This window comes from Camarhynchus parvulus, chromosome 10, assembly GCF_901933205.1.
Source record: "Camarhynchus parvulus chromosome 10, STF_HiC, whole genome shotgun sequence".
In the NCBI taxonomy this organism is placed as follows: Eukaryota; Metazoa; Chordata; class Aves; order Passeriformes; family Thraupidae; genus Camarhynchus; species Camarhynchus parvulus.
Window position 1 is genome coordinate 2,673,917 of NC_044580.1, and position 22,957 is coordinate 2,696,873.

At 45.0% G+C, this 22,957-nt stretch overlaps 1 protein-coding gene and 1 long non-coding RNA gene across 10 annotated transcripts in view; one reads left to right on the forward strand and one right to left on the reverse strand.

Annotated features, from left to right (window-relative positions):
• Nucleotides 1-869: 869 nt before the first annotated feature.
• Nucleotides 870-10,230, reverse strand: LOC115907660. Of its 2 annotated transcripts, none has more exons than XR_004061055.1 (3): nucleotides 10,162-10,230; nucleotides 9,398-9,478; nucleotides 870-1,187 (listed from the first exon to the last, which is right to left on the reverse strand). It is a non-coding gene; the product is annotated as an uncharacterized LOC115907660 (long non-coding RNA). The 2 variants fall into 2 exon arrangements; XR_004061056.1 differs by having other exon boundaries at nucleotides 10,026-10,215.
• Nucleotides 10,231-10,385: 155 nt separating this feature from the next.
• The window catches only part of NEO1 (neogenin 1), a 174,846-nt gene continuing 162,274 nt past the window's right edge, over nucleotides 10,386-22,957 (forward strand). For all 8 annotated transcript variants that reach the window (XM_030955349.1, XM_030955356.1, XM_030955350.1 and 5 more), the window contains exon 1: nucleotides 10,386-10,694. In XM_030955349.1, coding sequence (XP_030811209.1) covers nucleotides 10,580-10,694 — 115 coding nt within the window. In that variant the 5' untranslated portion in view covers nucleotides 10,386-10,579. The remainder of the gene's footprint in view (nucleotides 10,695-22,957) is intronic.

Below are 22,957 nucleotides of genomic sequence, written 5' to 3' on the forward strand. Positions count from 1 at the left end.
TATTTATTTGTATTTCACTGTAATCACAAAGGGTTGTGTTTTCCCCCTTCCTCTGGTGACCCAGCAGGGTCCACTGCTGGCAGTTCTGTCATTATCTCTCACAGAGCTCCAAGCCTTTTCACCCTTTCCTCTGGTGTCAGCTGCACTCCAGGTAAAAATTCCATATAGGAGATGAGCTTTAAGGTGGCTGTTCTCATTTCAGATTTACTGAGCACCCTGTGCAGGTTTTCCAATTTTTAAAATCCCCATTCTCTTGTTCAGGTACCTGGGGAAGGTGTTCTGATGTGAACAAGGCTTTCCAACACAACTGTAAATGCTGCTAATTTTTCCCACCATCTCTTTTACTGTCTGTGTTTTCCCATCCATTGAACAAGGGAGCTCTTTGGTCAGAAGGAAAAATCCCCCCTGTGGGAGCTGACTTGGAGCAATGTCACTGCTCACTCCCCAAAGTCTGCGTGTAGCTTTTTGGGTTAATTAAGTTCCTAGAAGTTTGTAGGTTGGTGTACAACTTGAATATCTTTATATCTTGAATATCTTTATGAATAACTTATCTTTGAGGTTTGGACCCTCCTGCTGCAGTGTCACCCCACCTATCCTGGGACCAGGAACTCCAAACAGGGATTTTGTCCATGTTCCAGGCTGTGTTGGCATTCTCACATTCTTGATCACAGAATCCCAGAAGTGTTTAGTTTAAAAGGGACCTTTAAGACCACCTTGTTCCACCTCCTGCCATGTGTGGGAACACCTTCCACTTGCTGTTCAACCTGGCCTTGGACACTTCCAGGGATGGGGCAGCCACAGCTGCTCTGAGCAACCCCTGCCAGGGCCTCAGCACCAAACACAGCCAAGAATTTCTTCCCAATATCCCATCTAAACCTACCCTTCTTCTGGTGCCAACTTTAGGTGAAGTGCAAGATATCTTACCTTAGTCACATTTAATGGGACAGCCATCATTCACTTGTCTCAAGTGAGAATGAGTGAAACCTTTCATGTGTCAGAACCGCCTGTAGCCAGGAACAAGACCAAGTTCTTCCTCTTTCTGGTGTGGAAACTGCTCACAGCAAGCTCACTGCTCTTGTGTCTAAGTTCCCACTGCTCCCTTCCTACAGCAGGTGCCTCTTCAGGAGCCTTCTGGAGGCACCTCACCCCAAGGCACTGCTGCATTTGCCTGAAACTGGATGCAGAACCTAAAAAAAAAGAGAGAAGAGAGAGAGTAAGATAACAGGAGTGGTTTTGAGTTTTTTCTTCCTGATGTCTTTCACTGGTACTTTTTACAGCTTTCTTTTTAAGCTGAACATAATTCATGGACTCTGCTCTTTAGAAAAAAAAAACCAAACAAGACACGTTAACAGCAGTAGTAAACATAAAAACAAATGTCAGTCACACTATTCCTTGTGGTCCCCTGTGCTGCCTTCTCCAAGGGCAGTGGTTCCCAGAATGTCCTGGCAGCCTCAGGAGTGGTGGATACCACAATGACACCCCAGAAGGAGCAGCTGAGTGCTGCTGATTGCTGGAGGTCAGCAGGAAAATGCTGGACTCCCATCTGAAAACACAAACCCAACAGATCATGGACTGAGCAGCAGCATGGAAGGGGGTGAGAGGCAGATTGTGGCCTTTGGGGACTGGGAAAACAGGAGATTTGTGAGAAAGCTTTTCTCCCTCTGTCAAATCTCTGTTATTTGTTACCTGCCTCAGAGGGCTCACGGCTGAAAAATACCATTGCTTTGCTTCATGGAATCGAAATGTCCACATGATACAGACATAAAGCTCAATTCCTGCTCAGCCCTCACCAAAGGTTTTTGGTCACGGAAGGAGAGTCTTTTCGAGAAATTGATTTTTGTTGAATACCTACACTTCTGTGCTTTCAGAAACGAAGGACACTTCTGATAACAACTTCTGATAGCCTGAACATCTTTCTTGACCAATTCCCCACTTTTAGCAATATAAGTTTGTTCCAAGCATCTGAATTCTCTCCAGTTTTTGGCAGTGATGCTTTTTAGCTGAATTTCTCTGGGAATGTGAAGGCATCTTGCTTGTGCACAAAATGCCCATTGCCTGTTAGCATAAGAGCATTTTCCTCCCAGATTCCCCTGCCAGCATGTGCCTTCACTATGGGAGGAGGAGGAAATGCATTTCCACTTTTGGTCCTTCTAAGAGCATCCCTTAAAAATGTGTATTAGTGCAGAGGGAAGCAGGTGGAGCAACAGCCTGGGCAACATTTACCCTGTGGTGGTTTCTGGTCACAGGGAACCTGGACCAGCACCTTCACCTCTTCTTGGGGCGGTGCTGTTCAAGCCCCACCAATCCCTGCTGGAGTCAACTCCCCACCTTTTGTTTCCTGCTGCTCCCTCTGCCCCATTCAGTGTCTCTGAAGGCCTTAGTGTCTCACTTGGACACAGAGTCCCATTGTGACCTCTCAGACACATTTCATACTTCCCAGAATCAATAACTTCCGCTGCAGTTCCAGGAATAGCGGGCAGTCGATGAATCCCGTCAGGTTCCGTTAGGAGGAACAGAGGAGCAGCCTGAGGATGACATTTCTTAGAGAATGCTACCCAGGCATATTTATTGTTTCAAGTCATCTGACTTCAGGGCTCAGGCAGGGCCTGCAGCCTGTAGCACTCATGTAATTTGATTTTAAACCTGCCACTGAGGTGCTGAGGGAATAATAGCAGTGGTAGAAGCCCTGTGTGACAGCAGACCCAGCAATCCTGACGTGCAGTGCCCAGACCTGTCAGGGAGATCTGAGGGCTCACGGCTCCATCACCCATGTTCCACATCCCATCAGAGCCTCTGGTTTGCTCTCCTGGCTTTGATCACCAGTCCCCTGGGATGAGCATTGAAAGGTGGGAGAAAGGTGGTGTTTTTGCAGAAGTATTGCCCTCAAGGAATGTTTAAACAACAACAAAAAAAAAGTGAAATGAATGTCTGTGAGAAGTGTCAGATTGAAGCTTGAGGAGTCAGACTCTTCACCTGTCTGAAGGCTGCCCACATTCTCCCTGCCAGAGCTCTCAGTACAGCACCGTCCCTTGGCACAAAGTGTGTTCTTTGCTTTTCTTTTATGTCCCCATATTGCTCAGCCCTGCAGCTGAGAAAGAGTCAGACTGTGCTGATGGGGTAAGAGGTTGCATTGGTAACACTAGGAAGGAATGTTGGCTAATTCACCCTGGTTTTAGAGATGCTTAAGAATTGCAAGAAGTTAGAATGATTTAAAAAAAATGTATGCAGAATGAGCCAATAACTCTGATTTTAAACCAGGACCTGCTGGGAACAGAAGCTTGTTTCTCTCCTTAGCAAATCAGGGCTGCACCCCTGCTATTGCTCTCTGGGAAGAGACCTCCATGCTCTCCTTTCACAGCTATGTCACCAAGGTCTTGTCCAGACTTTTGCAGCATTCCCAGGTGCTGCAGCACAACCTTTCCTGGCAGGAAGGTGATTTGGGAAGCACCATGATCACAGTGTACAGGTCCTGTGGCAAAAGAAATCCCCCAGGGCTCCAGGCATCCTTCTGTGGCACACTATGAGCTTGGGGTGGAAGCCCTTTGTAAACCAGGTCTTGTTCTGAAAAGTTTAATTTTACAACTGTTCAAGTTTGTCCTTTTGTCAGATAATGTGGCAAAAATGAAGAAGTCCAATATTTCCTCCATGAAAAATTCATTTTATTTATAGGAAATTCCTTCATAGCATTTGAAAGGGTGATGAAGTTTGTTTGAGCATTCCAGTTGGAGGAACCAAAGCCAAAACTATGACTTTAAAGGGCTGTCTGAGAGTGCATGAACAAGATTATTACAGCAAACAGGACTCTGTCCCTGTCCCAACCTATTGTCCAATGCCTTTATTCCTTCCTGTTTCTGTGGTTCATTGTCCCTGTCTTCACTACATCATAGCAATGACTGGTTTTGAATTGTTGAATTAGTTTTGAATTGTTGATTTGCAGACTGAGGTAATTTTGCTCTTATTTACTCTTCCCTCGGTTCTAATAGCACTCCAGTTCCTGCCATTTAAAGCAGAGGGACACTTCAGCCACCATGTCCAAGCAATGACTCCTGGAATCATTGTTCCTGTATATTCAGTTTTAAACACCTAAAATCACAGTCTGGGATACAGACCAAAAGGAAGGACACTGTGGGAGTTGTGGGTGTTGACACAACAGTCAAATCTATTTGGTGTCAAGTTTTATGTGTGGACTTGCTCATCTAACTCTGGCTCATCTGTTTGTATCTCTCACAGATAATGAGAGATTCTTTCCATTTCCAGGAAACACATGTGATTCCAGCTGTATGACCCAACACCTCAGCTGACCCTTTCAGGTATCACACAGAAAGGGCCGGGCTGTGCTGCTGTTGGTTCCTGCCATGGGCAGAGGTGAGGTTTGTGAGGTGTGCTGGGATCCCCAGGCGTGATGGGCTGTGTTTTCCAGGCATCCTCTGCTGCTGGTCTAAGGTTATTTCTTTGATTTCCCAAGCCCAGAGGTAAATGACCATTTCTCTGTGCTGAGCATCAATTCTTTCCCTTTTGTTCTTCTCCTTTCTCTTCTCCACAGTTTTCCTCTCGCTTTAAATTCTCTCAGAGCGCTGCAGTCTCACTTCCCCTGGCACAGGAGAAAACGTGGTGGTGTTTACAGAGCAGAAGCACTGGGACTCAGGAGATGTGGAAGGTGGCCCTGCTGGCTCTACCTCCAACAGCTCTCCATGGTTCTGACTTCCTGTCAGGATAACCTGCACTAAAACCCCTCTGTCTGTTCCTGTGTGATCCTACAGTGTCTAACACAACCTCAGGTAAGACCTTTAGGCACTCCCATTATATGAATGAGAACAAGATTGTTGGTGTCAGTAATTAACATTCTTGTGGGATTGTTGGAAAAGCTTTGGGATAAACACCACCTGGAATCCTTGCCTGGCTTATGTGGTTTTTAAGAAGCAGAGGAGACTGATCCTGCTCGCACGAGAGGGCATGGACCATCTGTCTCCTCTCTTACTGGATGTGCAGAGTCTGTCAGTCCAAAGATCAGTTGTTGCAGCTCAGGGAGAAGTGGGACACTGCAAAAGTGAGGGCATGGTCAGTGTGTCCCCAGTAATGATCTCATCTGAGAATAAGGACTGATGACAACCACCAAACCAGGAAAACACAGTCACTGTGTGCACCTGTGGCACAGTGTCATGCCAGGACAGGCTTCCAGAGGTGAAATCTCACACTACTGACATGGATGACAAAAATCCCATTGACTGCAGTAACATCAGCCTTTCCCCTGGGGGTTACTTGCATTTCTCTCCTTCTGGATGCCCAGAGACCCATATCCCACATCATTATGTACTTCTTGATAACACATGCATTATCCTTCTCTTTTAAATTGTGGATTGGATTCCAGTAAACCCTGCCTTTTGGATTCTAGGTTCCCTCCATCTACCTCTGAAAATCCTAAATAAACAAACATTGGATTAGACCTCAGCAGCTCCCTTGCTCAGCAAGGGAAGCCTTTAAAAGCATTTTACACCAACTGCCCTGTTTATGTTTCAGACTCTGTCAACCTGGCACTCAAGGAGCTCCACCTTCCTCTCAGCCTTCTCAGGGAACTCACCTCAGTGATTGGAAGGTCTGTCTCCATTTATGACCCTCCCTGATTCCAGTGAGGAGCTGGAACTGCTGTTGACCTCAGGAATGACAGAAGTATATGCTGGGGTTAGGGGGTTTCTGGCATATGACCTGCTAACCTAGAATTTGCTTGGCAAAGTCCAGAGGATGACTTTTAACCTCAGAGCAGTTTGCAAAACCACATCTGTGACCAATAAATGTAAAAAAATAAATGAAAAAATAAATCTAGCTCCTATTGAAGGATGAAAGACAGCACACCTTGCTGGGCACTGCTGCTGGAATCGGGATGGAGATTGGGAATAATCGGACAGGCCATGTGCCAGATGTTGTCCATGAATGGAGCCAATGCCTCACACAAGGGAGGCAGCACAGCAGGTTAAACTGAAGGTATCTCACACCTCTAAGTCTTAAACTTAACGAGCCACGTCTTTATTTGTGCTGCAGCCCCTTCTTATCCCAAATTGCCTTTACCAGCTGCCAGAGGATGCCTGGTAATGGAAAATTCTCTGGATAACAATAAATTGGTGTAACGATTGAGTGTCACCTCACATCCTGCTAAGCAATAGAGAAATCACGATGAGAAAAATAGGCATGAGCAGAGTGGCACTGAACAGTGCAATCCTAATTCCATCACCCTTCTTGTGGGCCACAGATAACCCAGAGCAATTTACAGCTGCTCTGAAGCGGCTCCAAGTCTCAGCAGGAGTCGGGAAAGCTCAGTGCAGCCTCGGGACTGAGGAGTCGCAAAGATCAGGGGAGTTGTTGTTCCATAACCTTGCCTCTGCACCAAAACCAGGGGGCTGCTTTGGAATGGGAAGCACTCCAAGCAAAACACAAAATTTTAATCACTGAAATGAAGGTCCTCCTCTGGCTCCCTCTCTGGAGAATAGTCTGTCTCTGATGATCGTGCACAGATTCCCAAAGAAGGTAAATTTTGGATTTAAATCTCTATGTCAGCGTGTGAATGACACCGTTAAATCTTGGCTGTAAGGCTGAGATATCTCCAAGAGGAGAAAAACACTTTTTTCCACTTAAGTGGCTGAGGTAGAGAAGGTAAATATATTGTCTCCCACTATTAAAGGGCGAGGAAATCATTTATACATGTGTATTACACCTTTGCACCTAACAGTGGAGTTCTTTTTTAAATTCAAGAGTCTAAAAGTTTAGAAATACCAACATTAAGGTGACCTATGCAACTGTAATTTGTCCCTTCCATGCATTTGCATTATGATACAGTATTTAATTCTAATTAGATCACACGCTGTTCTTTCAACAGGTTCCTGGCCTTACTCATTGTACAGAATAGACTGTGCTCACTAAGTAATAATTTTATTTTCTCCTCGCTGTTCACTGTGTGGCCCGTGCTTTATTTACAGCAGACTATTCAAATATTGTTCTGAAGACAGATTTATTCATTTCTTCCTGAGCTTTTCCATGGGACTCATCACTGTGGTATCCAAGTGCTTCACAAACTCTAATTCATTTTCTCAACACTGTAGCGAGAACTGGTGTTGCCCTTATTTTACAGACGAGGAACTCGGGTGTACAGACAGAATAGTAAAAAACATCTTTCATTTCAGAGATCCAATTAGAAATACTCAATGGCCTGATTTTGTCAGAAAATAGAACATGGCCAGGCATCTAATTGAGTCAGAAGTTGTATAAATTCTCAGTTATTGCAGATTTATCTGCAAGAGTTCTTCATTTCTGCAAGTCAGGCTTCAAAATGTGAGCCCAGGCACCTGGGCAGTGCTGACTGCACAATTAGTGCAGCGCTGGGAAGGTCTGTGTAGGGACTGTGCTTTGCATCCCACAGATTCCAGAGGCTAAAAATCCTTTCTGGGAGCAGCAGTCACCTGCCCCACCCACAGTGCTGTGCTTGCTTGCCCAGCAGTTCCTCACAAGGTGCATGAAATACCTACATCTGATTTTTGCAGTAAATGAGGTGGAAGTTTTGGGGCACTTGCTTGGGTTTCCTGACCTTGGTTCAGTGTCTGAGCCTGGCATATCCTTTCGCACTATTTGCCTTTATCCTGGTGTTTGGTAACTGGGGAGTGTGTTACTGTGCAGCCTGAGTACTGTTGCTTTATTGAATATGTACTTCTTTCCCACATAGAGATAACCCCAGTAATGTAATCCTGAGTTGACATCGTTGCAGGCCATCAGCAATGTGGAAATTTCCCTCCGTGAGGGATGTCATAGTTGGCACAAGCCAAGGGGGTGAGGTACATTCTCAGTGTATTTCAGGTACTGATGAGTGCTTTCCAGGTGGTCTTCATTCCCATTCCCAAATCCTCACCTTTCTGCTCTGTCTCCCTGCCCCAGTTTCTGTCATTCCCATTCCTACATCACTGTTCCTAGTGAATTCCCTCTTCCCACAGGCCCTGTTGCATCTCACACCCAGCCTTGGGGTCCTTTTCCCTTGCCCCACTGCAGCTCTTCCATTGCATTCCCTTTGCCCAGCAGGCTCTCCCTCAAACCTTGTCCAGAGCACAGGGACAGCTCCCAGTCCTGCCAGGCTGCATGTCCTCCTCCCAGCAACTTCTCCCATTTCCACTCTGGTTTAAAGCCTTCTCCCAGCAGCCTGGCTTCCAGACTCCTTCTTATGAGCTTTGCTTTATCCCTCCCTCCAGGCAGACCTGTTTTTCCTTCTGGCTCCTCATTCCCTTTCACCACCCCGGAGAACCTGTCTCTCTCTAGAGCCTCTGTGCCTGCCAACTTAGCTGTCCCAGACCCAGTTCCTGTCCCCACTGTGTGCTTTTCAAGGAGCTTCCTGCTCTGTGTTTCCCAAGAAGACTGGAAGGACAGGTCTGCCCTTCCTACCTGCAGACGTGGCATGGTCCAGAGCAGCCAGGAACTGGAGCTGCAGGTCCAGCTCTGATCCCACAGCCCTGGGCTGTGGTGAGGATGGAGCTGCTGGGGAGTGGAAGCGCCAGGAAGCCCCTGCCAAGAACCAGCAGGACTTTCAGGATGGTTTTCATAGCAGGGTTTGAGGGAACACCTCTGACAAAGTGACCACTCTCATTTTCAGACTAGAAAATCCCTGACAGAAGAAACAAAAGGAGAAATGTTTATAATTTAACCCAAGGTATGAACTTCAGATGCCTAAATTTCAGCACAGTGGTTAGTCTGGCCCTATTAAATGCGACTGAGGGCAGGATTTTATGATGGGAATTGCTAACCAGCTTTAATAGGAGTTACACTACCAGTCCTGCCTTTTAATCACCGCTTCCATTTTCAGGATAAATTGCAGCTGGTTGCTGGTAATCCTTGTGGCATATCAGATAGCAGCGTAGCTCGGCAAGGGTAAGCTGGAGAAACCCAAACATCCTTCTGAGGAGGTAATTATTCCATTGTGAAAATGCCCCAGGATATTTTTAGTGGCCAAACCCCCTGTTTCCTGACAGAAACATAAAATAATGAAGCAAGCTTCACAAGGAGAGACGCCTCAGACACCTGTATTAGCTGGTGCTTTGCAGCCACGTCAGCATTTAATTTGCTGTGTGCATCCCTGTACGGCAAAATCCACACCTGCGTTTGGGGCACTGAGCACTCTGCCAGCCTCTGCCTCGCACAAAACCCTCTCCATAAACAAATCTCCAAATCCCGCTGGATCAAGAGGAATTTCACGGGAATATAGAGCTGCCTGCAACAAGAGGGACACCCTTGCCACACACACCGAGGTTATCAAGGGAAACTTTGCTTAACAGGAGTCTCACAGCCAGTGTAAAAGCCTGGATTTTTGGAACAAATGACTTAAAATTAGTTGTAAAATGTTTTGCAACGTGTTTTGCAGGGGACATACCCATGTTTCACGTCCTGTGGTGCCTCAGGGGTCTGGCTCTCTCCTGGTTACCTCCGGCTCGGGTCCCATGTAATTTATGTCCTGAAAGAGACGATTCAATTAGTCGATAATAAAATGAGCAAGGACACCGTATGCATTGTAAAAATATAATTTAGTGGGAAACAAGCTGAGATGGAAAAAATATCAGGGTACACTCCATATGATTAATGAAGGAGGAATGTATATTTATAGTTTTTATTGTGTCCTTTCTAAGGAACCTGGATCTGGCAGCAGGGCTGGAACGGGCTGGTAACGATGCGGCATTCCAGTGATTTGGATTTGAATGGCAAATGCTGTATAAAACTAATTACCCCCAGGAGGATGAAAATACATCACATTTGCCTTTTTGGAGCATGTCTGGCCTTTTCTTCACGTTATTTATCTTTGAGAAGCATGTTTACTGGGAGAGGCGGCATCCCGAACAGAGCGGCAGAGTCGCTCCCCAAGAAAACAAGTTTCTGCAAGTTATTTTTCTACATTTAGCTCGATTTCGGGTTTCTGGGCGGCTCTGGATTGCTGGTAACCAGCACCATGGCAGAGAAGGGCTCCCTCTTCCCACACCCTCCGGCTCGCCACATAGCGGGCATACCCGGATTGGTGCCGAACCGTCTGGTTTTCCATGTTTTTACGTGTGGAAAACGCGCAGGTCCCGCACTCATGCTGGGCTGGTCCAGGAGAGGGGAAAACATGCATTTATTGCCTTAAAACCCACGAACTTTACGCACCAAACGCCTGAGGGGAACGGGGGGCAAAGCGTCGCCCCTCAGGGGAGGGCGGCGGCCCCGCCCCCCCGGGCGCGCACGCGCAGGCGCGGTGGCGCGCGCGTGGGTGTGGGCGCGCGCACACCTGGCGCGGGGGTCGGGGGGCGGGAGGGGAGGAGCGCGCGCATGCGCGAGGCGGGGGGCGGGCGGGAGGCGGCGCGCGCCCCGCGGGGTCCGTGGGAGGGAGGGACGGAGCGAGCGAGCGGCGGAGCCCGGCCCGCGATGGAGTGAGGGAGGGAGCGCGGCCGCTCCGCCCGCCCGCCGCTCTCCCTCCGCCGCCTCCGCGCAGCCCGCCCGGTAGGGAAGGAAGGCAGGAGGAGCCCCCCCGGGGGAGGGGCTGGCGCTGGGTGCAGCCCGGCTGCCGGGCGCGGGGAGTGGAGCGATGGCGGCGCGGAGAGCCCGGCGGCTCCTCGGCTCCCTGTGCATCGCCCTTCTCTTCGCTCAGCCCGCACCGACCGGCGCCGCGGCGCGGAGCGGCTCCCGGAGCCTCCTGACGGGTAAGAGCGCGGCGAGACCCCTGCGGCGGCAGGCGCGGAGCTGTGCAGGGGCGCGGAGGGGTCCGGGGGGCGGCGGGGCCCGGGGCGGCCCCGGCAGGGCGAGCGGTGCCGAGGGGCTGAGCCCGCTCCACTCCCCCCGTGCGGGCACCAGCAGGGGCCACTGCGAGCCTCGGGGAGCGGCGGCGGTGCCTCCCCGCCAACAAGGGACACCTGGAGCCCCGTCTGCGGGGGATTGAACGCTTCACCCACCTGTGCTCCCGGCTCGCTGGTACCGGGGAGGGGAGCCAGGCACACATGAGGGGAATCAGCCTTGCAGCTCACAGGGCACACCTGAGGGGAATCGGGCTTGCAGCTCACCCCTGAGGGGAGAAGGGCACACGTGAGGGGTATCGGGCTTGCCATTTACCCTTGAGGGGAGCCGGGCACGGGCGGGCTCTGCCCCGGCTCGGGAGGGTTGCTGGAAGCGGCACGGACTCGGTACCGGCAACCTGTGGAGAGAGAGGAACTTGCCTGGGAACTGCCGCAGTAGCCCAGAAATGAGCGGTCTGGCAGCGTTTCAGCCGCGGTAGTTCTCACACCTTTTACCATTGTTGTCTTTAATGGTCCATGATTGAATCCTGGTTCTTTATAGACTACGGAAAACGTAATCTCAGCCAGGTGAGGCAGGAGAAGGCTCTCTCAAAAGCCCTTGCATGAGACCATTAATACCACAGAAGCCTCCTTAGCTTTGCAGCGATGTTATCTGCTCGTTATGCCAAATGCTGGCTTTAAAAAGTAACTTCTTTATTTCCTTCTTGCCAGCAATAAGCTAGTAGGATGCTTGAAAGAAAATCTGGTCTTGAATGCTGAGTGCTGGGATTAAAAAAAATACCCCCTATAGGTTGATTGAATCCTCGTATTTTAAGAGAGAGCTCTGTGCAAATGGAATATGGAAAAAACTGTTGGTCAAATGAGTGTTTTTTAGCAAATTGGGAAAGTAAGAATGGTTAAATTCTGATATTAAATGGTGTAATTGTTCTGTTTCAAATCACATGAGGCAGGATCTTCCACGGTGGTTCTCATCTTGGACACCACTGATGGAACCATGTGAGCTGACTCCTGTTGACAGGGAATATTTTTATTTATCCTCTTACACAGTACAAACTTTGCAGATTCCAGGTCTGAAGTAGATTTTTTTTCTTTTGAAAAATATTACAGTTTGACTCAATCTGCAGAACATGTGTAACAGATAAGTTACTTTGTTATGTGTAAAATCTTGCCACGTAGTGATTATTTTCTGATATTCCTGCTCTCCTGGCAGCTCAGTGGTCTTATGGTTGTGTTAGTAGCTCTTTACTAGTTTAAAATAATCTTTTATGGTTTGAGGAAATCAAATTAATAGATGAAGTTCTGTCTGTTGGAGCCAAATATGTGAATTAAGTCTGCAGAGGGGGGATGATGTGCTGAAATGATGTGGAATAAAACCTTCACTGGAGCTGTTTATCAGAGCAGGAATTTAGGAGTATCATTGTGGAAATCTTGGAAGTTGTGGTGAGCTCCTCCTCTCGTGTCTGTCTCTTGTGGAAGGTGTCCATGGATGTGTCCTGTGGGATCCCTGGGGAGCACCAGGAGCTGGGCTTTCCCTGTCTGAGGGTGTTTGTACCAGTCAGTTAGAGGAAAGGGAGAAAGGCTCTCTTAGCTCTTTGTCTCAATGAAGAGGGTGTGTAGTGGATGAAGTTCATTTTAATTCACACTATTTCCCATCTAATTGTCAGTAGTTTTTCTTAAATACAGGATGTTCCACATGCTTTATATGAGCAGGTGCTCACAGGAGAGGGACTTTGGTGCAGATGTTCCATGGCATGAAAGTTCTCTTGTTGGAGTTTAGATGTGAGGGGGGTAGTGCTGACTTCTGTTCCGTGCTCTGGGTGAAGCTTGATCTCTTCAGGATGCTGGAAGAGCCTCCTTAGGCTGATGCTGAGGGCTGGAGAGGCAGAGGAACAGCAGGTTTGTAGGTCCAGGTGGAGCTTTGGCTGTGGGACTCACAGCTCTCCTTGCCAAGGCTGAAGTGCTGCTTGTATGTCCAGATCAGGGCGTTTTCATGAAAAAAAAAAACCAAAAACAACCCATGCTGGCAGTTTGGTGTGGGTAAAAGTGCCATAAATGAGCAGAAGTTGCAGATTTGGAAGACTGTATTCTTTGTATGGAGTCATGTGTGTTGGAGGGACATTTGATCCTATTTATAAATAGCTCATCATGGCTCTCTGAAGAAGAAAAGAGTGCAGCTGAATTATTTTAGGAGAAAACTGTGTAACTTCATTTATTTGTGTATCTGCAAACATTAGTGTGTTTTCCATTGTAGCTGGTTGCTCTGCAGATAAGGCAAGATGAGCTGCTGATTTTAGAATTGGGACAACATTTCACTTAGCTGAGGGAATAAAACAAATCAGGAAGAAGCATCAAATTAAGCTAAATCCTGCCTCCTATAACTGTTTGTAACTGAGTTGAGATAAGCATGAAAACTTGGATCTATACAGATTGCATTATTAGAAATAAAAATGAAGCTGGTGTCACCTAATTTTTAATAGGAAAGTTGTGATAGCCTGTATACACCATTAAGATTGCAAATGAGATTATTCAGAAGGAGGAAATTTGTTCTGTCTCTCCCTGGTATTCTTGAAGTCCTTGGAATTGATATGTATTTTGTTTTTAGAGGACAAACTGCTGCTTTGGGAAGTCCCAATGGAGCAGAATTAGCAGTTGGTGGGCCTGGAGCTGCAGGAGGAGCCCAGAACTGAAGGGGTCTGTGAGCAGCAAGCTGGGAAGTGCATCCAGGTGCTGCTGCCAGGGATGCTCCTCCTGGGGAGTAATGGAGGGTATGGAAAGCTAAGGATGGCAGCACAGATCAGCTGGGTCCCTAGAAACAGCAGGTTGTCATTTGTTTCTGTTTTGTGTGTGCTGCTTGATTATTTCTAATTATATCCCAAGTTAAAAATAGAGCAGAAATATTCAGGTCTCGGTTACGTCCCAAGTCAGTTAAGCACCGGTCTCCCTGCTTGATATTCCTGTTCCATATGGACACGTTGCATATGGCTTTTGCACTGCATGTTTATTAGTCATCTAAGAAAATTACTTGACTGGCTTATGAAGCTTTCCTAATAAACTAACACTTCAGTTTCAAAGTTGTCAGGTGTGTACACACCTGTGCCTAATGTTCATCACAGTGAAAAGCAGCAAACAAAAAGTGTCATTAAAAAAAAAAGCTTGGCTTAGTTACCTGGTGTTACCTTATCAGTGTAAGTAAGGAAGTTACATATGGTAGATATTTCCTTATACAAATAAGAGTATTTGGTTGTTCCTGATGATAAAATGCCCTTGTGATTTACACGAGGTTTACCTTCAGCCAGAGATTGTCACAGAAGTCTGGAGACTCTGTAGGCACCTAACTGGAGTTTGTTGCATGGCCAAGAGAAAGAGAGTGATAACAAATGAGTGAGGAAATGAAGTGGGAGTTTAGGAAAACTACACAAGGAGCAGTGCAATATTCTGCTTAAGTTTTGCTTTCAAGCTCTAAAAACATTTAACTTGGGCAAAATCAGCCTGAGTGTCACGGGGCATTTGAAAGTGAATTTTATTATCATCACCAGTTTCATGGAGATAATTTGGTGTGTAAAATGTGTGCCAGTGTCTGTAGCCAACTCTTCTGAGCATGCAGTGGTTTTATAGATGCAGGATGTTTAAATGCACTTTGCATTGCCTATGAGGAGGTGTAACTGGAGTTGTTGCTGGAGCTGGTTAGTGCTGGTTTCCCACGAGGAATCCGTGCTGATGTTGGGATCTCACTTGGTGGAAGGGAAACTACACTTTGACTTAGCTGGTTTGTAGGGGTCTCAGTGGCTGCAGGACCCAGGCTGCAGCTTCCATGCTGGTTCCAGAGGAGTTTTCTACCTTCCTCCAAGGGTTGTGGATGAAGTGTTCAGCCCCTGAGAGCTCCAAAGTCTCGGTGCAGCCTTTGGGAATGGCCATGGAGGCACAGGCCTGTGTTTGCTTCTCTGTGTGCCAGCCTGAGAGGGGAGAGCCGCCTCAAACACTGGGGTGCTGCTTGGATTGTCCTGCCAGAGTACACCTCTGGGTCTCCAATATTGAAACATAATGCCTGAGGCTATTGATTTTTTAAAAAGGCAGAATAGTTCTTAATAGAGCAAATGCCTCAGCGCAGTGGAAACAGTCATATTTTACTGATTGGGTGCTATTGATTTCGTCCTCCAGTGAAATTGCCAAGATGAAAGTGGTAATCCTGATTAATTCCATATAAATAGATAAGCCTGATTTGTATGTGTAGAGTTGCAGGGTTGTGTAGGAAAACTGAAAGTCTGCTTTATGTGGTCTATTAGGTGCTTTAATTTCCAGGGTTTTTACCATTTAGTATTCATGCAGAGGAGCAAATTTTACAAAATAAGCAGACTATCAATTTATGATAAATCCTTTTTGCATCAGTTAAAATATATTTTTTTCCTCATTAAAGCTGCCCTAACCAAAGGCAATGAAGGAATTGGATTATTCTGCTGCTAAACTTTCTTGGGATTTTGGATAATTCCCTGGAGTGTGTAACAACCACAAGCTGTTTGATTTGTGCAAAAAGAGAAGAGGTTTAATTTTAATGAAAAGTAATACATTACTCTAAAGGAATTTTTTCTTTTTACATCAACACTAAACTTATCACTCCATTTGTTGCTTCTGAGTGTTTTGGGATTGGGTGTATGAGTATGAAAGAAATGACAGTTAAATCCATAAAGGTACTGTTCACACAGGACTGCCCATCTTGGGAACTCACTGGGCTCCAAATACATAAACTTAGGTATTTTTTAATGGCATCACTGATTCTCATTGCCAGTCTCTGAACTTTCCTGGTTCAGCTTTGGGTTTGCTGTTGTGGTATGACCAAGACTGAGTATGGCATTTTTGGGAAGGAATATAGTGGTCATTCAGTTATTTAACAATGTTTTAGTTTCCTATTCCTCTGACATTCTAGCTTTCGTAGTTTTCCAGTGAGAAATTTCATTTTAAGTTGATTTAGAAACAGTGAATTGTACAGTAGAGAGAGCTTTTCCCCCCTCAAAGTGTGTTGTTCTGCATATGTTAGCTGTGAATTTTCTTCACTGTGGAGCTGTTTGTGCAGCTGGCTTGGTGTTGCTTACCACTGAAGCAATTCAGATGTTCTGCTTAGCCTGAATTTCTTCATTTGTACATTTTAATCTATTGATCTTCTTTTCCTTAGTGCATTGCAGAGGTTTTAGCTTGTATGATGGACTGTTGTTGATGGTGTGGATTTTGATGACTTAGTTCTTTTGGGTCTCATCAAAGCATGGCATTTTGGTGATAATTTTTGGTATCCTCTAGTCATACAGTCTTGTTTGGAGATCTTTTAAAAGTGGAAAGGCTGTTTTGTGATGAAATTACCCACATAATTCTTCTCTCCGCTCAAAGAAATTGCGCACTACTGTCTGTTGTAGTCAGATCAGATTTTAATTGTTATGTATATGGGTGTGAATCTTACTGTGTCTTCATTATGTTTTGTTTTGTTATTATCTTAAAACCCCATGTTTTTGTACTTCTGCCTGCTGGTTCCCTTTGTCTCTCCTAGTAGGCACCTCTGTGCTTGGTATCCTTTGGGGTTTCAGTGCTTCATCAGTATAGCTCTGTTGGACTTTGCCATCTGTTTGTTTTTTTAACTTTCTTTTTGGCTTAGAAATTTGTGTGACTTACCAGAGGGTTTAATTCTAGCTCATATATATGGAGTCCAAATGTATTTTAGCTTTGTTTTTGTCTGATGCCTGTCTTGGATGTCTTGGAGCTGTCAGGTTTTGTGACACTGGGTCAGAGCATGTGTCAGTAGCCAGCACAGTTGTCAGCTGTTATTATTACGATACTTTGATGAATTTATCTTGTTTGATGTGTTTTTAACTCGTGACATGTGTCCAGTGTTGCTGCTGACCTCGGGGTGAGCAGCACAGAGCAGGCTGTGTGCTGAGGGCTGCACCAGTGTAGCCTTTGCTGCTGTTTCTTGCCTGTTGACATATTCAAGTTAGACTTGATATGGTTCTGAAGAGACATTGTGCTTATCTACAGCTTCCATTTATTTCATGTTCTGCATGGAGTTTCCAGCCATTTAATGAGTGCTTTTCTGGGCAAGTTTTGCTTTATTTGTTGTGTACTTTACAATGGTATTTTGAGCCATGTTAAATCTCAGTTTGTCTTCATGTTTATGTGACACTATGAATAGATCCAGTATCTTTCTATATTTCAGATTGTGTATTTATAACACAGCACTGCTCCCTACATTGTCTGGGAAGTAAAAGCTCCAGCTCTGATTGTGTTGGTTCCATTTCTTCCTTTCATCTTCCTTTTGGCAGAGCCACCTTTGTGTTACTGCCATCACTAACAGACTTGAGCACTTGGAGGCAGCTTCCAGGTTTTTTTTCATTCCCTAGTTCTCAGTGTAATTGTCCCACAGCTTGCTTCCACTTGGACTGAGATGGAGTCGAGCCCTGTATAAGCTTCATCTTTCTTGGCTTTCCTCTGTAGTTAATGAGCCCGAACATCTCCTCTTAACACGGCTCTGTGGTTTGTGCATTGAAACCTTATAATGTAACTGTAGTGAGGAAGGGAGAGCCACAAATAGAGGTGTTTGGATATTCCTTCTAAAAGTAGAACAGCCTGCCAAAAGTCATTTAAGTCATTAGACCTGTCATGACTTTTAAAATTGAGAAGTGGAGTCTAGCTTGTCTTCAAAATTTTAAGAGAGGTCACATTGCTTTAAAAAAACAAACAGAAGAATCATTAAGGTTGGAAAAGCCCTCCAAGATCGAGTCCAGTCATTTCCTCAGCAATGCCTAGCCCACCACTAAACCATGTCCCCACGTGCCACACCCACATGTCTTTTAAATAACTGAATAATTACTTGAAATTATGGCTGTTGTAGTGCTGTGCATAGCAGAGAGGAAAGCTGGGTGTTAACAAGAAGATGAAATATTTCCAAAAGTGATTTATAAAGCCAAATGTTCCTGTTTGAAAACAGGCAAGGAAGGAAGTATAAAAAACTGGAAATAAAGGAAAACTGCATCCAGAACCATTTTTTGCTGTGGTAGGATACCTCAGCAGTTTGTAGTACGCTCCAGTGCTGTTGGGATTGGAATTTTTAGTGGTGGGTTGTCAGTGCTCACCTTGCAGAAAATCCAGGTATTTTGTTATCAATTTGTGAGTCTTCCATTAGAAATGTGCTTGGCCAGATAGGAAACGCAGGCGAGATGAAGTCGTAGCCAAGTGTTAATCCTATTTTGGTGTTTAGTTTCAGTGTTTCAAGCTGGCAGTGCCACTGCAGTGAGGGGTACTGTGCCCTTCCTTGGCTTTCCTGAGTGTTTGTGGAGGATGTAGAGAATTGGATCAGATCCCTGCTCTTCTGCCTGCATCAGTACTCGTGCTGGCAGAAGGGAGAGGGTGACACGGGCACAGGGAACGCTGCCACTGCTTTTCTGGTGGGGTGGGGATTGGCATAGAATTGGAGTATGAAAAGCACTGTGAGCAAAATAACATTGTGTCTCTCATCTCACCATTTTAATCTTTAATATTATGTATTACAGCATATAGATTTCAGATCTATAGACTGAAACTTTCTCAGAAACTCTGCATTATTTATTAGCAAATTCATTGAAAAACAAATGTTTCATAAAAGTTCATTTTCAGATTGGTAACGAATTCTCAGTTCAGCTTAATTACTGCTTTGGTTTGTAACTTTTTTCCCACACTGAAATTTCATTTGTTTGTCTGGTTCTGAAGTGGGAATAAAGCTACGTGTTTCATCTTAAAATACTTAGCCTTGAGGGGAAAAAAAAATGCAAAACTGCCCAACAGGTTGTGGTTTCAGAAAAGGATGGAGGCCTGACAGCTCTGAATACACTCACTCGCATAAGTCCAGAGGGAACCTCGATTGATGATGCTTGTCTTGTGTAGTGTATCATTTTTAACAGCTGTACTGTAGCTTTTTGGGGCCTGGACTTTCACAGTCATCCCTGTATCAATAATGAAATCCTGGAAGGGCAGCACTTCATAGAAACCTGGTTGGAAACATAAGAAAAATGTAAGTGTTGTAGGGCGTGCCAGTATGGTTGTGAAGGGAAATGGGAAGCACTCTTGACAGCCAAACCAGCCCCCAAGAGTGAGGAGAATGGCAGCCAGTTGAATGGCTCAGGATGACAGGATTATTTTTTTCGGGGTAAAAAGAAGTTGAAATGAAGTGCTGGGGCTCTACATGTCCTGGGTGGAAAACTGCTCCCTGCCTGCACTGGGCTCTATTGTGCTGTCTTCTTGTTGGTTCTGCAGAGCAGATAAGGGACAAAGTGTTTTGATTTGTCTTGGTTACCCCTTTTTACCGAAGGAGATGTTGGTGATGCAGAGGTAGAAATCATGGGGCTGATAGACCAACCTCTGCCAGCCCCTGTAAGGGTGCAGTGCACTGTGCCTTGTTTGTGGTGAAGGGACAGACAGTCCCAGGGATTCCAGCTGAAATCACAGCATCTGTTCTTACTCATTTGCAACAGCAAATTTAATACATTTTATGGGACACTATTTTCATTAGCATTAAGAGCTCTTAGAGACTGCACCACAGATTTTGGGTGGGACAGCCCTCCTTCATCATTTTCCCAAGTTGCTTCCTTTTCTGGAATCTGACAAGGCTTGTCTTCTGTTTGAAGTGTAAAATAGCTTATTTATCCAAATCTTCACATGTTCTTGTTTGCTCATACCTACTTCAGGTCTTCAGAGCCTTAATTTTAGGTTCTATAGTTCTTCTGTTGCTATGGATTCTTTTTACTTATCTCCTTATTTGAAGTTATGGTAGGTTTTGAAAAATACCTGGATAGTATGAGATAAGAGATGGTTGAGATACCTGCAGTGATTTGGTAACCAGCTTGTGTTGTGGTTTTATGTAACTTTTTGGAGATGTGGATGAAAGAAAACCCACACAAACCATAACTGCAGAAAATGGAGTGTCCTGTTGGCACAGCTGGAAAACCTTGGCAGTTCCACTGAGTGTAGGTTCATGTTTTCCCCCTTTCAGTGTGTTTGTAAGTGCAGATATATAGGATTTCTTGTAGGTGATGTAAATATTGTAGGTCTGCTCTAAACTGAGGGGCCAGAATCTGCAAGGCAACACCACAGCATGTGAATAGAGGTTTTTGTATTTCACATTGGAGACTTTTGGAGGGGAAAATTGACTTCTGAATGTGGAAAGAGGAGAACCAGGCATCAGATGCACCCAAAGCAGGATCCAATGCATTCCACATTCTAGGTAGTGCTGGTTAAAGGCTTTTCCTGGTTCAGCTCAGTTGGAATCTCTTGTGCTCATGGTAACAGCATGAACAGCCCCAAATCTGAAGTGTTGGTTTTCTAAAGTAATGTTTTCCAGTTGTTTTCTTTGCTGTTGTTGCCAGCTTTTCATTTCACTGAGGAAATCAGTCTGAATGGAAAAAGGCAGCTGGAAATCTCTGCTAGATCTGATCTGTGTGTGCAATCTGGTTTGTGCTGTTTGTTGTTCTCTCTGGAACTTCCTGTGGAGACACCACTGCTCGGGGCTCTAGCAGGGCTTGAGCCTGTGCTTTGGGGTTTCATCTTTGCTTTCACATTCATCCTGGGCAGACTTTATGACTTCAGCATTTTCAAGCGTGTCCTTTACTGATTTACTAAAATAAGGACCTGTAAGAAGTAGATTTTTGCCTTTACTTTTGTCTTATGTGGTCTTAAGCATTTTCTCCAAGTTTAGCCCATTCAAGACATCCTTGTTTCTTCAGAAGGATTTGAAAGGTTATCAAGTGCATGTTTCTGTTATTACAGGTGAATATATGGAGCATATTGATTGCTTAAATCTAATTTAGCTCCTGTCATGTGAGCAACTTCATCATTCTGAACTTGTGTGCTGAAAGCCTCTTGGTTGTTGTGTGTGAGCGCGATGAGTGGAGGTGATGGTGTTCATTAAAAAAATAAAATAATAACTGGTCCTTGTGTGTTGTGCCTCAGTGATGGTACTGAGAGCCTTGTGGAACCATTACCAAGCGCAAAGCTGGGTTCACTGCCCTTCTTGACAGCGATTCCCTTGGGATGCAAAGCTGGATTGAGTGAACTGAAAGTCAAATCACCACCCGTTCAGTGACCTACCATGTTACTGGCATCTGATTTCTTGTAACTTGTGCAGTCTTTCAGTGTTGTGAGTGGATGGTAGGTTGAGTTGATGCTTTATATCAGCAACCCAAAGACTGAAAATTTATTCGGGCGACTCTTGTCATATAACAAAATCTAGGAGTGGTTTTAAGTTACAAAGTTTTAAAGTAACTTTCAAGTACTGGTGGGGTGGGACCAGTCTGTTACCTTGTAGCCAGGGAACTGTTCTGGATGTTACTGCTGGTTTTCTTAAAACTTTCTCATAAGTGGTGTCAGAAACCGGGGGTTCATCTTCTTTCAGGGCTCTCCGGAGGTGCTGTGTGGGTAAGGAGCCATTACCCATCCTCTGCAAAGGAGCAGGAATATTTCTGTTTTCAGGAAACTGTTACAGCTTTTTAGGCAGAGCTTTGGAATTCTGCTAACAAGAAGCCTGTTTGCTTTATCGCCTGGAAAATTCCTCTTCAGGCAGTTTTCCTAGAGATTGATAGGCAGGTGTTAGATGCTGACCAAACTGGGTATCACTGTGAAAGCAGAGCCACATTTAATTCATTCTTCAGCCTTTAATGATAATAACAGTTACATTTGTGCAGACTTACAGCAGTTGGAATCAGAAACATCCATGCTCCTGCTGTAATTGCTTCTATACCCTTCCAAGGCTGTAACACAGCCTTCAGTGGTGGCTGTGCAGATGTAATTTCATTTTGAGGTGCCATTTCCTAAATGCTTTTAGAATAAAAAAATGTAATACTTGTTTCCAAGCCTTCTGATCTGCATGTGAAGGGAAAGATGGGTTGAGGAATGGAACTGGAATGGTCTCTGCAGGTGTGTTACTGCTCACTGTGAATCAGGTGGGGTAAGTAAAGAGTGAGCTTGAATAGACCAGGAGGCAAAAACCAACTTTTAAACCCCCCAAACCTTTTAGTTTATGTAACTGTAACTGCCCTGCATTTTTGTATACAAACGAGCACACACACGACTCAAAACCTGATTAAGATAGTATAAATATTTGACAAAAATAGCTCATAAATGCTATCTTTGAGCAGGCTTTTGATGCAGGAAAGGAGCAGCTGGACAAATTTGCATTTACAAATCATTTACCTTAGGAGAAAGCTCAAGCTTGGTGCCTTATCACAAAGGCATTGCACGTTAATTATTTATCATGTGCTTTGATGCCGGGTTCTTGCTTTAATAAACTGTTCTGGGGGAGGTGGCTGCTGCTCCTTTTAGCTCAGCTCCTCCCTCCCCTCCCCTCTGGGTAAACCCTGCAGTGCCTTTCCTCAGAGTTTGCCTTCCAAGTTGCTGCTAAGTTGGATTTCACAACTTTTTGTTAAAATTAGAAACGTTGCTGTGATATGTGTTTAATTGCTCTGCCTCTGTCATCCCTGTGTCTAACTTTGTAATCTCTATAAAGATAGAACTGGACCTGATTTAATTCCTCTGTTTTACATGTGTTTTTGCATTTTCAACATTTTCTTTACAGAAAACGATCAATAAAAATGTTTATCATGGAAGTCTGATTAGAACTGTCTGTGCCATCTGTACTTGGCTTAAAAGTAGAAATTTGGTGGTCTCAACACAGAAAATGTAAACTGCTCTGGTCAGTAGGACAGTCACTTCAAGCTTGTAAATTCTTGAGAAACTGCACTGATAACTTGGAGATTGTTTTGAGCATGACTGTAACACCATGTGAGATCTTTCTGAAGTTGCTTCATGATTTTTGGAGTACAAAAATAAAGATTTTTCTTAGACTGTACTTCTGGAATGTGGACATCTTGTGTTATCCACAAGCTAAAATTAAATAGCAATTAGGAAACTGTAATTCTTGTGGTTAAAATCTGTGTTGGAGTTTTAATCAGAAGTTCTCTGTATAGATCTGTTTTCTGGTGGCTTTTGTTTTCAAGTCTGGAAGAATCCTGTATTTCCCTTTGCATCCCCCAGCTCACAGTGTCTTTGGGAAGGTGTGTGAGATGGATAATGTACACACAGCCATGGGTTTGTTTAGGTTAGAAAAGTCCTTTGGATTGTTGAGTCCGGCTCTTCCCCCAGCACTGCCAAGGCCAGCACCGAGCCAT